We start from the raw sequence: 14,877 nt of genomic DNA, 5'->3' as shown, positions 1-14,877 counted from the left end.
AAAATTCTAAAAAAGATTCAAACATTATAAAAACGATTCAAACATTATAAAAACGATTCAAACATTCTAAAAAGATTCAAACATTCTAAAAAGATTCAAACATTCTATAAAGATTCAAACATTCTAAAAACGATTCAAACATTCTAAAAAGATTTAAACATTCTAAAAACGATTCAAATATTCTAAAATGATTCAAACATTCTAAAAAATTCTAAAAATGATTCAAACATTCTAAAAGCGATTCAAACATTCTAAAATGATTCAAACATTCTAAAAAATTCTAAAAAAGATTCAAACATTCTAAAAACGATTCAAACATTCTAAAAACGATTCAAACATTCTAAAAACGATTCAAACATTCTAAAAACGATTCAAATATTCTAAAAAAGATTCAAACATTCTAAAAACGATTCAAATATTCTAAAAAAGATTCAAACATTCTAAAAAAGATTCAAACATTCTAAAAAAGATTCAAACATTCTAAAAAAGATTCAAACATTCTAAAAAAGATTCAAACATTCTAAAAAAGATTCAAACATTCTAAAAGCGATTCGAACATTCTAAAATGATTCAAACATTCTAAAAAGATTCAAACATTCTAATAAAGATTCAAACATTCTAAAAAAGATTCAAACATTCTAAAAACGATTCAAACATTCTAAAAACGATTCAAACATTCTAAAAAATTCTAAAAACAATTCAAACATTCTAAAAAACGATTCAAACATTCTAAAAAATTCTAAAAAAGATTCAAACATTCTAAAAAGATTCAAACATTCTAAAAAATTCTAAAAAAGATTCAAACATTCTAAAAGCTATTCAAACATTCTAAAATGATTCAAACATTCTAAAAAATTCTAAAAACGATTCAAACATTCTAAAAAAGATTCAAACATTCTAAAAACGATTCAAACATTCTAAAAACGATTCAAACATTCTAAAAAATTCTAAAAAAGATTCAAACATTATAAAAACGATTCAAACATTATAAAAACGATTCAAACATTCTAAAGAGATTCAAACATTCTAAAAAGATTCAAACATTCTAAAAAAGATTCAAAAATTCTAAAAACAATTCAAACATTCTAAAAAATTCTAAAAAAGATTCAAACATTCTAAAAGCGATTCAAACATTCTAAAATGATTCAAACATTCTAAAAAGATTCAAACATTCTAAAGACGATTCAAACATTCTAAAATGATTCAAACATTCTAAAAAATTCTAAAAACGATTCAAACATTCTAAAAAAGATTCAAACATTCTAAAAACGATTCAAACATTCTAAAAACGATTCAAACATTCTAAAAAATTCTAAAAAAGATTCAAACATTATAAAAACGATTCAAACATTATAAAAACGATTCAAACATTCTAAAAAGATTCAAACATTCTAAAAAGATTCAAACATTCTAAAAAAGATTCAAAAATTCTAAAAACAATTCAAACATTCTAAAAAATTCTAAAAAAGATTCAAACATTCTAAAAGCGATTCAAACATTCTAAAATGATTCAAACATTCTAAAAAGATTCAAACATTCTAAAGACGATTCAAACATTCTAAAAAAGATTTAAACATTCTAAAAAATTCTAAAAACGATTCAAACATTCTAAAAAAGATTCAAACATTCTAAAAACGATTCAAACATTCCAAAAAATTCTAAAAACGATTCAAACATTCTAAAAACGATTCAAACATTCTAAAAACGATTCAAACATTCTAAAAAGATTCAAACATTCTAAAAACGATTCAAACATTCTAAAAACGATTCAAATATTCTAAAAAAGATTCAAACATTCTAAAAAATTCTAAAAAAGATTCAAACATTCTAAAAGCGATTCAAACATTCTAAAATGATTCAAACATTCTAAAAACGATTCAAACATTCTAAAAAAGATTCAAACATTCTAAAAACGATTCAAACATTCTAAAAACGATTCAAACATTCTAAAAACGATTCAAACATTCTAAAAACGATTCAAACATTCTAAAAAAGATTCAAACATTCTAAAAAATTCTAAAAAAGATTCAAACATTCTAAAAAGATTCAAATATTCTAAAAAAGATTCAAACATTCTAAAAAATTCTAAAAAAGATTCAAACATTCTAAAAGCGATTCAAACATTCTAAAAACGATTCAAACATTCTAAAAACGATTCAAACATTCTAAAAACGATTCAAACATTCTAAAAACGATTCAAACATTCTAAAAAATTCTAAAAACAATTCAAACATTCTAAAAAACAATTCAAACATTCTAAAAAAGATTCAAACATTCTAAAGACGATTCAAACATTCTAAAAAAGATTTAAACATTCTAAAAAATTCTAAAAATGATTCAAACATTCTAAAAACGATTCAAACATTCTAAAGACGATTCAAACATTCTAAAAAAGATTTAAACATTCTAAAAAAATTCTAAAAATGATTCAAACATTCTAAAAACGATTCAAACATTCTAAAAACGATTCAAACATTCTAAAAACGATTCAAATATTCTAAAAAAGATTCAAACATTCTAAAAAATTCTAAAAAAGATTCAAACATTCTAAAAGCGATTCAAACATTCTAAAATGATTCAAACATTCTAAAAACGATTCAAACATTCTATAAAGATTCAAACATTCTAAAAACGATTCAAACATTCTAAAAAGATTTAAACATTCTAAAAACGATTCAAATATTCTAAAATGATTCAAACATTCTAAAAAATTCTAAAAAAGATTCAAACATTCTAAAAGCGATTCAAACATTCTAAAATGATTGAAACATTCTAAAAAATTCTAAAAAAGATTCAAACATTCTAAAAACGATTCAAACATTCTAAAAACGATTCAAACATTCTAAAAAATTCTAAAAACAATTCAAACATTCTAAAAAACGATTCAAACATTCTAAAAAATTCTAAAAAAGATTCAAACATTATAAAAACGATTCAAACATTCTAAAAAGATTCAAACATTCTAAAAAAGATTCAAACATTCTAAAAACGATTCAAATATTCTAAAAAAGATTCAAACATTCTAAAAAGATTCAAACATTCTAATAAAGATTCAAACATTCTAAAAACGATTCAAACATTCTAAAAAGATTCAAACATTCTAAAAACGATTCAAACATTCCAAAAAATTCTAAAAAAGATTCAAACATTCTAAAAACGATTCAAACATTCTAAAAACGATTCAAACATTCTAAAAACGATTCAAATATTCTAAAAAAGATTCAAACATTCTAAAAAATTCTAAAAAAGATTCAAACATTCTAAAAGCGATTCAAACATTCTAAAATGATTCAAACATTCTAAAAACGATTCAAACATTCTATAAAGATTCAAACATTCTAAAAACGATTCAAACATTCTAAAAAAGATTCAAACATTCTAAAAACGATTCAAACATTCTAAAAAAGATTCAAACATTCTAAAAAATTCTAAAAAAGATTCAAACATTCTAAAAAGATTCAAATATTCTAAAAAAGATTCAAACATTCTAAAAAATTCTAAAAAAGATTCAAACATTCTAAAAGCGATTCAAACATTCTAAAATGATTCAAACATTCTAAAAAGATTCAAACATTCTAAAAAATTCTAAAAACGATTCAAACATTCTAAAAAAGATTCAAACATTCTAAAAAAGATTCAAACATTCTAAAAACGATTCAAACATTCTAAAAACGATTCAAACATTCTAAAAACGATTCAAACATTCTAAAAAATTCTAAAAACAATTCAAACATTCTAAAAAACAATTCAAACATTCTAAAAAAGATTCAAACATTCTAAAGACGATTCAAACATTCTAAAAAAGATTTAAACATTCTAAAAAATTCTAAAAATGATTCAAACATTCTAAAAACGATTCAAACATTCTAAAGACGATTCAAACATTCTAAAAAAGATTTAAACATTCTAAAAAAATTCTAAAAATGATTCAAACATTCTAAAAACGATTCAAACATTCTAAAAACGATTCAAACATTCTAAAAACGATTCAAACATTCTAAAAGCGATTCAAACATTCTAAAATGATTCAAACATTCTAAAAACGATTCAAACATTCTATAAAGATTCAAACATTCTAAAAACGATTCAAACATTCTAAAAAGATTTAAACATTCTAAAAACGATTCAAATATTCTAAAATGATTCAAACATTCTAAAAAATTCTAAAAAAGATTCAAACATTCTAAAAGCGATTCAAACATTCTAAAATGATTGAAACATTCTAAAAAATTCTAAAAAAGATTCAAACATTCTAAAAACGATTCAAACATTCTAAAAACGATTCAAACATTCTAAAAAATTCTAAAAACAATTCAAACATTCTAAAAAACGATTCAAACATTCTAAAGAATTCTAAAAAAGATTCAAACATTCTAAAAACGATTCAAACATTCTAAAAAGATTCAAACATTCTAAAAAAGATTCAAACATTCTAAAAACGATTCAAATATTCTAAAAAAGATTCAAACATTCTAAAAAAGATTCAAACATTCTAAAAAAGATTCAAACATTCTAAAAAAGATTCAAACATTCTAAAAAAGATTCAAACATTCTAAAAACGATTCAAACATTCTAAAAAACGATTCAAACATTCTAAAAAGATTCAAACATTCTAAAAAATTCTAAAAAAGATTCAAACATTATAAAAACGATTCAAACATTATAAAAAGATTCAAACATTCTAAAAAAGATTCAAACATTCTAAAAACGATTCAAATATTCTAAAAAAGATTCAAACATTCTAAAAACGATTCAAACATTCTAAAAACGATTCAAACATTCTAAAAAGATTCAAACATTTTAAAAACGATTCAAACATTCTAAAAACGATTCAAACATTCCAAAAAATTCTAAAAACAATTCAAACATTCTAAAAAACAATTCAAACATTCTAAAAAAGATTCAAACATTCTAAAGACGATTCAAACATTCTAAAAAAGATTTAAACATTCTAAAAAATTCTAAAAATGATTCAAACATTCTAAAAACGATTCAAACATTCTAAAGACGATTCAAACATTCTAAAAAAGATTTAAACATTCTAAAAAAATTCTAAAAATGATTCAAACATTCTAAAAACGATTCAAACATTCTAAAAACGATTCAAACATTCTAAAAACGATTCAAACATTCTAAAAGCGATTCAAACATTCTAAAATGATTCAAACATTCTAAAAACGATTCAAACATTCTATAAAGATTCAAACATTCTAAAAACGATTCAAACATTCTAAAAAGATTTAAACATTCTAAAAACGATTCAAATATTCTAAAATGATTCAAACATTCTAAAAAATTCTAAAAAAGATTCAAACATTCTAAAAGCGATTCAAACATTCTAAAATGATTGAAACATTCTAAAAAATTCTAAAAAAGATTCAAACATTCTAAAAACGATTCAAACATTCTAAAAACGATTCAAACATTCTAAAAAATTCTAAAAACAATTCAAACATTCTAAAAAACGATTCAAACATTCTAAAGAATTCTAAAAAAGATTCAAACATTCTAAAAACGATTCAAACATTCTAAAAAGATTCAAACATTCTAAAAAAGATTCAAACATTCTAAAAACGATTCAAATATTCTAAAAAAGATTCAAACATTCTAAAAAAGATTCAAACATTCTAAAAAAGATTCAAACATTCTAAAAAAGATTCAAACATTCTAAAAAAGATTCAAACATTCTAAAAACGATTCAAACATTCTAAAAAACGATTCAAACATTCTAAAAAGATTCAAACATTCTAAAAAATTCTAAAAAAGATTCAAACATTATAAAAACGATTCAAACATTATAAAAAGATTCAAACATTCTAAAAAAGATTCAAACATTCTAAAAACGATTCAAATATTCTAAAAAAGATTCAAACATTCTAAAAACGATTCAAACATTCTAAAAACGATTCAAACATTCTAAAAAGATTCAAACATTTTAAAAACGATTCAAACATTCTAAAAACGATTCAAACATTCCAAAAAATTCTAAAAACGATTCAAACATTCTAAAAAGATTCAAACATTCTTTGGTGTTGTTGACTTACTCATTTTAAATGGTAATGTGTGTGTCACACCGGCTGGCCATTTTAGAGAATGGACATAATTAGAGATATTTAGACGTGCCCTGCTTTAATGACCAGGGTTTGTTTTTCACCAAATATTTCTCTTTCTCTTTTTCTTTGTTTTTTCTTTTAGAAATGACTCCACCAAAGTACTCGTCAACTTGCCCTCTGTGCTCCAAGATCTGTGTGGCCATGCAGTATCATCTAAGGAAGTCGCACTTTGTTGAAAATATTGAAGAGCGAAGGGTTCTTCTTGGCCTTGCTACTGGTCGTTTAAACATACGATCTGAGGCTTGTCCAGTTGCGGGCTGCCAATATAAAAGCACGCGGCTGGACAAGCACCTTACTGCTGGCCATCCGGAGCTGGATGATGATGGTATCAACATTAGCCTGAAAATGGTAAGACGGCAGGTAGCCCTGGCTAAATTGGCCGCACTCAGGGCATCAAACCCTGCCATCCCATTGGCATCAGGGCTTGACCTCGTGCTGCTGGAGGAGGAGGAACAACAGGTGAGGGAGCAGGATCAGGAGGAGGAACAACAGGTGAGGGAGCAGGATCAGGAGGAGGAACAACAGGTGAGGGAGCAGGATCAGGGAGAGGAGGAGCCGGTGCCGGAAGAATGCACCAAAGCTGAGTGCATCGCCCTGCAAGAAACCAGCAGGCGGCAGGCGAATCGCTTGAGGGCACTTGAGATTCAACTCTCCCAACACCTCAAACGAAACAAGAGGGACTGCAAGACAATCAGGAGGTTGACGGCTGGCCTTATAAAGGTGAGTGCTGCTGGCTGGAAGGTGAAAAGCATTATACTGGTTGTCAAAATAATAACTTTTATTATACTCTTTGTATTTCTGTTTTCTTTTCTTTTTCAGCAGGATTCAGGTGAAGCCTTCATTACGGCAGAGCGACAAGGGATGGAGGGAGACGACCAAGAGGCCGGGACCAGCAGTCAGCCGGCACCGGCTGCAGAGGACCTCTCCGACGAGGAACTATCTTTCGAGGAACCGGCGGCCGAGGAACCGGCGGCTGAGAAAGCACAAGTGGACAAGGATCAGAACATCAAACGCCTTTTCAGGGGAAGTGGCAGAAGCTCTGGAATGAGGAGCCTTGTCTTCTCCAAGTCGATTGGTAAGAAGGGAAAGTAGAATATGTGTATGTGACTGGTGTAAGATTGTACTGCAAATGTTAAATTAAAACATGATTTGGAATTTGTATTCACAGATGAGTACTTAGAGGAATACAAACGGTTCCACCAGGGCAGTGCTCCCACTGCAAAGCAAAAAGAAAACGCCCTGTCCATGGTTAGCAGGGTCAAGTCATTTATTTTCTTCATGGCTTGGGGGAACAAGGAGCTCTGCAGCTGGAAGTTCCTTCACAACCCTGAGGGGATAAGGAAGTAAGCGTTGTTTTGCCGTTCAAATGTTATGAAGTGCTTATGACACAACCCTGATGTGAACAGCAAATAATTCGCAATGTTTCTTTCTGCAGCTATGCCACCCACCTGCAGTCGTCAGGGAAGACCGTAACTACTGCCACTTTTTACCTCCGGAACATATACCAATTTTGTAAATATATAAGTGAGACCCCACCCAGCCTGAGCCAGCTCTCTCAAGTAGAGCTGGTTGGCATTATCAGAGCGGTGAAATCCACCTTGACCAACTTGAGCAAGCCGGTGGTGCTTCACCAGCTAAAAGTAAAATCGAAGAAGATGGACAAGCTGGTGTCCAGATCAAGCCTGAAGAAGTGCCAGGAAAAGGCCAAGGCAAAGATCCCGGAGCTACTGGGTAAGACAGTTGGCATATCTGAACAGGCAATACAGAGATGCAGATGGAAATAAACCTGTCTCCCTCCAAGGTGTTAAATGTCCTATTTTTCCTTCTCTCTTTTTGCCCTGACCTCTTTTCAGACCAAATGGAGGCCAGTGGGGAGAGTGACCCGAGATGTACATTTTATGGTTATTTCTCAGCCTTTGTGGCATCTGTCTACGGCCATCACCCGGGGGTGCTTACCAACATGATGGTGGAAGAGGTGTGGGCGGCAAAGGAAGAGGACCAAACCACCCCACAGGACGGCTACCTTATCACTGTAAGTACCAGGCACTAGACTGAAGTTAGTGGTAACCTGAGTGTTTTCTTCGGAATGTTTGATGGTGCTTTCTGTGTACTGCAGGTGAACGAACACAAAACTAACAGAAACTTTGGGGCGGCACAGATATACTTGGAGCCAGAAGAATACGTCTGGCTGGAGAGATGGCTCGGACAGCGAGCCCTTTTGAAGCCAGCCAATGACAGAGTTTTTGTTACATCTGGGAAAGGGCCGGTGAAGAAATCTGCTGCACTACATGCAGACGGCATGGGCGGAGATAGGGCTGCCCGGCACTAAGAACGGCCGTGGCTGCACATGTAAGTGTCTTTTTTCAGCTACTCCCCCTGTGATGCTTTATTAGAATAAAACTCGGCTGGCTTCATTAACAGGTGCAAATGTTTTGTATTCCTCTGTTCTTCTGTATCCAGGCCAAATATCATCACAGCAAAAGTGTGAGGGCTGACATCGCAGCTCTGATGTGCCACGACACGAGTACAGCAGACAGATCCTGCACTTTGTTCTTGGATAAGGCCAAAGCCAAACACCTGAGGGGGCAGCTGGAGGAAGTGGACGCCTCCTCCACCCACCACCACACCACTGCTGTCGGCCAATCATCCCCCACCAAATCATCCCCCACCAAATCATCCCCCACCAAATCCACCTCCGCCACGCCACCCTCAAAGAAGAAGAGCTCCATTTTGATGACTCGTCCTCGTCGGAGGAAGATGTTCTGGTGCCCTATCAGGAGCCAGGCGACACCTGCCTCGAGGAGGAGAGGCAGGTGATGGAGGATGAAAGGCAGTTCTTGGCTGATCTAGAAGATGTAAGTATAGATTTGTATTTAAAAGTACATGAGTGTTGTGTCAAAACAAACCTCAATGGATACACTCAATGTTTTTTTGTTGTGCTTCCTCAACAGAGTCCAAAAAAGACAAACACAGCTTAAATGCGTAGAGCAGTGGTTCAGCTTAGCCCCTTGGTAAAACTGGCCAAAGCCTACAGCAGGAAGGCACAGGACAGATGTACGAGGGCGGCGAAAGCTCGACTGAGGCGAGGAAAAAGATAAATCCACCAACATACACACCTAAGCACACAAAGAAATATGTTTTGTAAATATTTTTATTATATATACAGTGCATCCGGAAAGTATTCACAGCGCTTCACTTTTTCCACATTTTGTTATGTTACAGCCTTATTCCAAAATGGATTCAATTCATTATTTTCCTCAACATTCTATACACAACAACCCATAATGACAAAGTGAAAACTGTTTTTTGCAAATTTTTGCAAATCTATTAAAAATAAAGAACGAAAACATAACATGTACATAAGTATTCACAGCCTTTGCCATGACACTCAAAATTTAGCTCAGGTGCATCCTGTTTCCACTGATCATCCTTGAGATGTTTCTACAACTTGATTGGAGTCCACTTGTGCTAAATTCAGTTGATTGGACATGATTTAGAAAGGCACACACCTGTCTATATAAGGTACCACAGTTGACAGATCAGAGCATAAACCAAGCCATGAAGTCCAAGGAATTATCTGTAGACCTCCGAGACAGAATTGTATCGAGGCACAGATCTGGCGAAGGGTACAGAACAATTTCTGCAGCATTGAAAGTCCCAATGAGCACAGTGGCCTCCATCATCCGGAAATGGAAGAAGTTTGGAACCACCAGGACTCTTCCTAGAGTTGGCCGCCCAGCCAGACTGAGCGATCGGGGGAGAAGGGCCTTAGTCAGGGAGGTGACCAGGAACCCGATGGTCACTCTGACAGAGCTCCAGTGTTGTTCTATGAAGAGAGGAGAACCTTCCAGAAGGACAACCATCTCTGCAGCACTCCACAAATCAGGCCTGTTTGGTAGAGTGGCCAGACGGAAGCCACTCCTCAGTAAAAAGCACATGACAGCCCGCCTGGAGTTTGCAAAAAGGCACCTGAAGGACTCTCAGACCATGAGAAACAAAATTCTCTGGTCTGATGAAACAAAGATTGAACTCTTTGCCCTGAATGCCAAGCGTCATGTCTGGAGGAAACCAGGCACTGCTTATCACCTGGCCAATACCATCCCTACAGTGAAGCATGGTGGTGGCAGCATCATGCTGTGGGGATTTTTTCAGCGGGAGGAACTGGGAGACTAGTCAGGATTGAGGGAAAGATGAATGCAGCAATGTACAGAGACATCCTCGATGAAAACATGCTCCAGAGCGCTCTGGACCTCAGACTGGGGCGACGGTTCATCTTCCAACAGGACAACGACCCGAAGCACACAGCCAAGATAACAAAGGAGTGGCTTCGGGACAACTCTGTGAATGTCCTTGAGTGGCCCAGCCAGAGCCCTGACTTGAACCCGATTGAACATCTCTGGAGAGATCTGAAAATGGCTGTGCACCGACGCTCCCCATCCAACCTGATGGAACTTGAGAGGTTCTGTGAAGAAGAATGGGAGAAACTGCCCAGAAATAGGTGTGCCAAGCTTGTGGAATCATACCCAAGAAGACTTGAGGCTGTAATTGCTGCCAAAGGTGCTTCAACAAAGTATTGAGCAAAGGCTGTGAATACTTATGTACATGTTATGTTTTTGTTCTTTATTTTTAATAGATTTGCAAAAATTTGCAAAAAACTGTTTTCACTTTGTCATTATGGGTTGTTGTGTGTAGAATGTTGAGGAAAATAATGAATTTAATCCATTTTGGAATAAGGCTGTAACATAACAAAATGTGGAAAAAGTGAAGCGCTGTGAATACTTTCCGGATGCACTGTATATATATATATATATATATATATATATACATATACATATACATTTATATATATTTTGTTATATGTTATTTGGATACGATGTCATTTTATAATTTGTTCTGTTGAATTTAAATATCCTCTAGAGAGAGAGATACATTTTTTTTAATGGTTTAATTATATATATATATTTTTTTTTTTTTGTTATGGACTAAATGTTCAGTAATAAAAAGATTTTGAAAATGTCAGTCACTCTTCTCGTTGTTATTCACATAAAATGTCATGGGTGGTCATGCATTCCAGGTGTACCTACCAATGTCTTGTTTGTCCTACTTGCATTTGGGACTTGGGTTTATATATATTGCAATCCTAGGGCAGAGGAAATCAATCAAGACAGTTAACATTAAGAGCAGCAAAACAAATCTCATCAAACTTTTTTGTTAACTTGCAGCAACACATATGCACATACGATGTAGAAGTCTTTATAGAAGTGGTTAGCCTCCCCTACAGGCACATTTTCTCCAAAATTGGCCTCATCACATTGACAAAATGATGAAAAGCAAAACAGTTATCAATAATGTTGATACAAGGATGCAAACTTCTGGGTAAAAGATAGAAATATAACTGTCTTTATTAGTTATTAGTATCAGTTACTATTGTTAACTACAGTGATTGTGCGTGCAGACACAAATCTTTTCTTTTTTTTAAAGGTCTTCACCAAAAACGTTTTTGTGGATAACTTCATGTCAAGTTCACACACAGTTTGTTGGTAATAAAATGTTAATAAAGTTATTTCATATCCAGACGTGTCATCACAGACAGTGGTCTCTGTCTCCCCCCGCAGGCTGAAACTGGACACTTCACTCAATTACACCAGCGTGCATATGTGCCGGATTTGATCTGATACTACTGCAGTATCCTACTCTGCTATTACTACTGCTACCACTTCTTCTTAAACACTACTACCAATACTATTGAGTTCTGAGAATAGCTAAATATTTTTTGTAAATATTTTTATTATATATATATATATATATATATATATATATATATATATATATATATATATATATATATATATATATATATTTATATATATATATATTTATATATATATATATACATATATATATATATATATATATACATATACATTTATATATATTGTGTTATATGTTATTTGGATACGATGTCACTTTATAATTTGTTTTGTTAAATTTAAATGGTTCTGTTGAATTTAAATATCCTCTAGAGAGAGAGAGAGATACATTTCTTTATGGTTTTATTATATATATATATATATATATATATATATATATATATATATATATATATATATATATATATATATATATATATATATATATATATATATATATATATATATATATATATATATGTCGTTTTTTATGGACTAAATGTTCATAAAAATGTTTACTGTCCCTGGTGTGTTCAATAAACATGTTTCATTCACTAATGTTTACATTTCTCATTAATAAGTGAATCATTATAGTGAACAGTAAAAACTGCACTATAATAGGTCAGGTACTTGATAATCTCTCTGCCACTACAATCTAGTGATGATCAGTAAACAGCAAAGGTGGATACACATTTCTCTCTGAAACATTTATTGAGGATTAATCGTGCATTTATTAACTAGATGTAGGCTATCTAGGCATGAGAGGGAACACCAGGACCTCTCTTAGAAAGTGTCACAGGACATTTCAGCAAACTAAACCTACATTGGTGAACTCTAACCTCCCACTTGGAACCACATATTCCCTGTTTACTGTTAAACTTGTCAAGAGTGATTAGGACGAACTTTCACACGTATATTACAGGTACCTCATCATTACAGGACCACAGTATCATTGCAGCATTCAGGAGGAATAAGAACTTAGAGGACAAATGTAAAACCCCTTACTAATCCTAAACCCAGGGGACAGGGTGAATATTTTCAACACCGCAACTGTTTTACTAATCGATATACGAAGGAGGTCTTCCATGCAGGATCCGTGGCAGTCTGAAATCTAGAAAGTAAATTTATTTGATTAAATGTAAACAGTGTGGTTTGCAATATGTGGGAGAGCCTGGCAACACCATTTCAATTCCATTTACCCAACCCAAATGTGATGTATTGAATAAGAAAAAGCTACTGACTCCCTTTACATTTCTTCCTATATGGCTGGAAATCTGTTCTAACAACAGTTATACAGTGTAATCCTAGATGGAGCACTCCCCAAATACAGGTCCAGACACTAAAGCCAAGCCCAACCACACCTCTATCCTAACCTCAACCACTCCCACCTACCAAACACACCCACAAACAGCTCACACTTGGTACCAATCGAACCGCAATGGACACATTAGTGGGGGTAGAGCCCACTTGCAAGGCTATATGACATTCCTATCAAAAGTTATCATCCCAGAAGGGCCCAGGCTCTAGAACCTCTAAGGCCCCCAGCCCAAAGCAATTGGAGTCTATGACAGCTATACTAAAGGAACAAGCTAGAGCCACACAAACTTGACACACACGTGCTCTGGCTTAATACCAACACACACAGCAAGTTTCAGGAGGCTAGCACCAAGTAGCCAAGAGCTATATACGATCATCACCAAAATAATCCAATGGGGCTCTATGGCAGCCATACCACAGGAAGCAGCTACAGATACCAGACTTAATATGAAGGTGCTCTGGTGTGCTAGGAATGTACACACCAAGTTTCAGGAGGCTAGCACCAAGCAGCCAAGAGCTGTACACCATCTAAGCCTCTTCACCATATATGGTGAAGGGGATGTATTACCCCTTCCCAAGGGCCTAGAACCTCAAACTTGGTACCCATCGAACCGCAATCAACCACTTAGTGGGGGTAGAGTCCACTTGCAAGGCCCTAGGGCCTTCCTATCAAAATTTATCCCAGAAGTGCCAGGCTCCAGAACCTCGCAGGCCCCCAGCCCAAAGCAATGGGAGTCTATGACAGCTATACTAAAGGAACAAGCTAGAGCCACACAAACCTGACACACACGTGCTCTGGCTTAATACCAACACACACAGCAAGTTTCAGGAGGCTAGCCCCAAGTAGCCAAGAGCTATATACGATCATCACCAAAATAATCCAATGGGGCTCTATGGCAGCCATACCACAGGAAGCAGCTACAGATGCCAGACTTAATACAAAGGTTCTCTGGTGTGCTAGGAATGCACACACCAAGTTTCAGGAGGCTAGCACCAAGTAGCCAACAGCTATATACGATCATCACGCCAAAAGTCTGGTATCCTTGCTATTACCTAACCCTAACCCTAACTAAAATTACCAGCAGCACTAACCAAAAGTACCAGTAGCAGTAACTAAAAGTACCAGTAGCAGTAACTAAAAGTACCAGCAGCAGTAACTAAAAGTACCAGTAGTAGTAACCAAAAGTACCAGTTGCAGTAACTAAAAGTACCAGTAGCAGTAACTAAAAGTACCAGCAGCAGTAACTAAAAGTACCAGTAGTAGTAACCAAAAGTACCAGTAGCAGTAACTAAAAGTACCAGTAACCAAAAGTACCAGTAGCAGTAACTAAAAGTACCAGTAGCAGTAACCAAAAGTACCAGTAGCAGTAACTAAAAATACCAGTAGCAGTAACTAACAGTACCAGTAGCAGTAACTAAAAGTACCAGCAGCAGTAACTAAAAGTACCAGTAGCAGTAACCAAAAGTACCAGTAGCAGTAACTAAAATTACCAGTAGAAGTAACCAAAATTACCAGCAGCACTAACCAAAAGTACCAGTAGTAGTAACCAAAAGTACCAGTAGTAGTAACTAAAAGTACCAGTAGCAGTAACTAAAATTACCAGTAGAAGTAACCAAAATTACCAGCAGCACTAACCAAAAGTACCAGTAGCAGTAACCAAAAGTACCAGTAGCAGTAACTAAAAGTACCAGTAGCAGTAACTAAAAGTACCAGCAGCAGTAACTAAAAGTGCCAGCAGCAGTAACTAAAAGTGCCA

The 14,877-nt window shown here is 33.7% G+C and overlaps 1 protein-coding gene across 3 annotated transcripts; it reads left to right on the top strand.

The window, feature by feature from the left end:
• Nucleotides 1-1,334: 1,334 nt before the first annotated feature.
• Nucleotides 1,335-9,664, top strand: LOC142939013 (uncharacterized). 3 transcript variants are annotated; one of them, XM_076082340.1, is made up of 8 exons: nucleotides 1,335-6,833; nucleotides 6,936-7,188; nucleotides 7,282-7,456; nucleotides 7,549-7,844; nucleotides 7,967-8,145; nucleotides 8,230-8,462; nucleotides 8,574-8,968; nucleotides 9,065-9,664. In XM_076082340.1, the coding sequence occupies exons 1-6, from the start codon at nucleotides 6,198-6,200 to the stop codon at nucleotides 8,440-8,442; spliced, it is 1,752 nt and encodes a 583-aa protein (XP_075938455.1). In that variant the 5' UTR covers nucleotides 1,335-6,197; the 3' UTR covers nucleotides 8,443-8,462; nucleotides 8,574-8,968; nucleotides 9,065-9,664. The 3 variants fall into 3 exon arrangements, with proteins under 3 accessions (XP_075938455.1, XP_075938456.1, XP_075938454.1); XM_076082341.1 differs by having other exon boundaries at nucleotides 6,933-7,188; nucleotides 8,272-8,462; XM_076082339.1 differs by having other exon boundaries at nucleotides 1,336-6,833; nucleotides 6,933-7,188.
• The last annotated feature ends 5,213 nt before the right edge of the window (nucleotides 9,665-14,877 follow it).

This window comes from Anarhichas minor, unplaced genomic scaffold (genome assembly GCF_050575085.1).
Source record: "Anarhichas minor isolate MPS153535 unplaced genomic scaffold, ASM5057508v1 ptg000092l, whole genome shotgun sequence".
Taxonomy (NCBI): domain Eukaryota; kingdom Metazoa; phylum Chordata; class Actinopteri; order Perciformes; family Anarhichadidae; genus Anarhichas; species Anarhichas minor.
Note: the sequence above shows the minus strand (reverse complement) of the source record. Positions and strands in the feature narration are given on the sequence as shown.

Bases quoted from the DNA above. Each gene is read 5' to 3' on its own strand.
- LOC142939013 (XM_076082339.1), top strand. From the start codon at position 6,198: ATGACTCCACCAAAGTACTCGTCAACTTGCCCTCTGTGCTCCAAGATC. The intron at 6,834-6,932 runs GTGAGTGCTGCT...TTTCTTTTTCAG, and splicing joins TGACGGCTGGCCTTATAAAG to CAGGATTCAGGTGAAGCCTT. The intron at 8,146-8,229 runs GTAAGTACCAGG...TGTGTACTGCAG, and splicing joins AGGACGGCTACCTTATCACT to GTGAACGAACACAAAACTAA.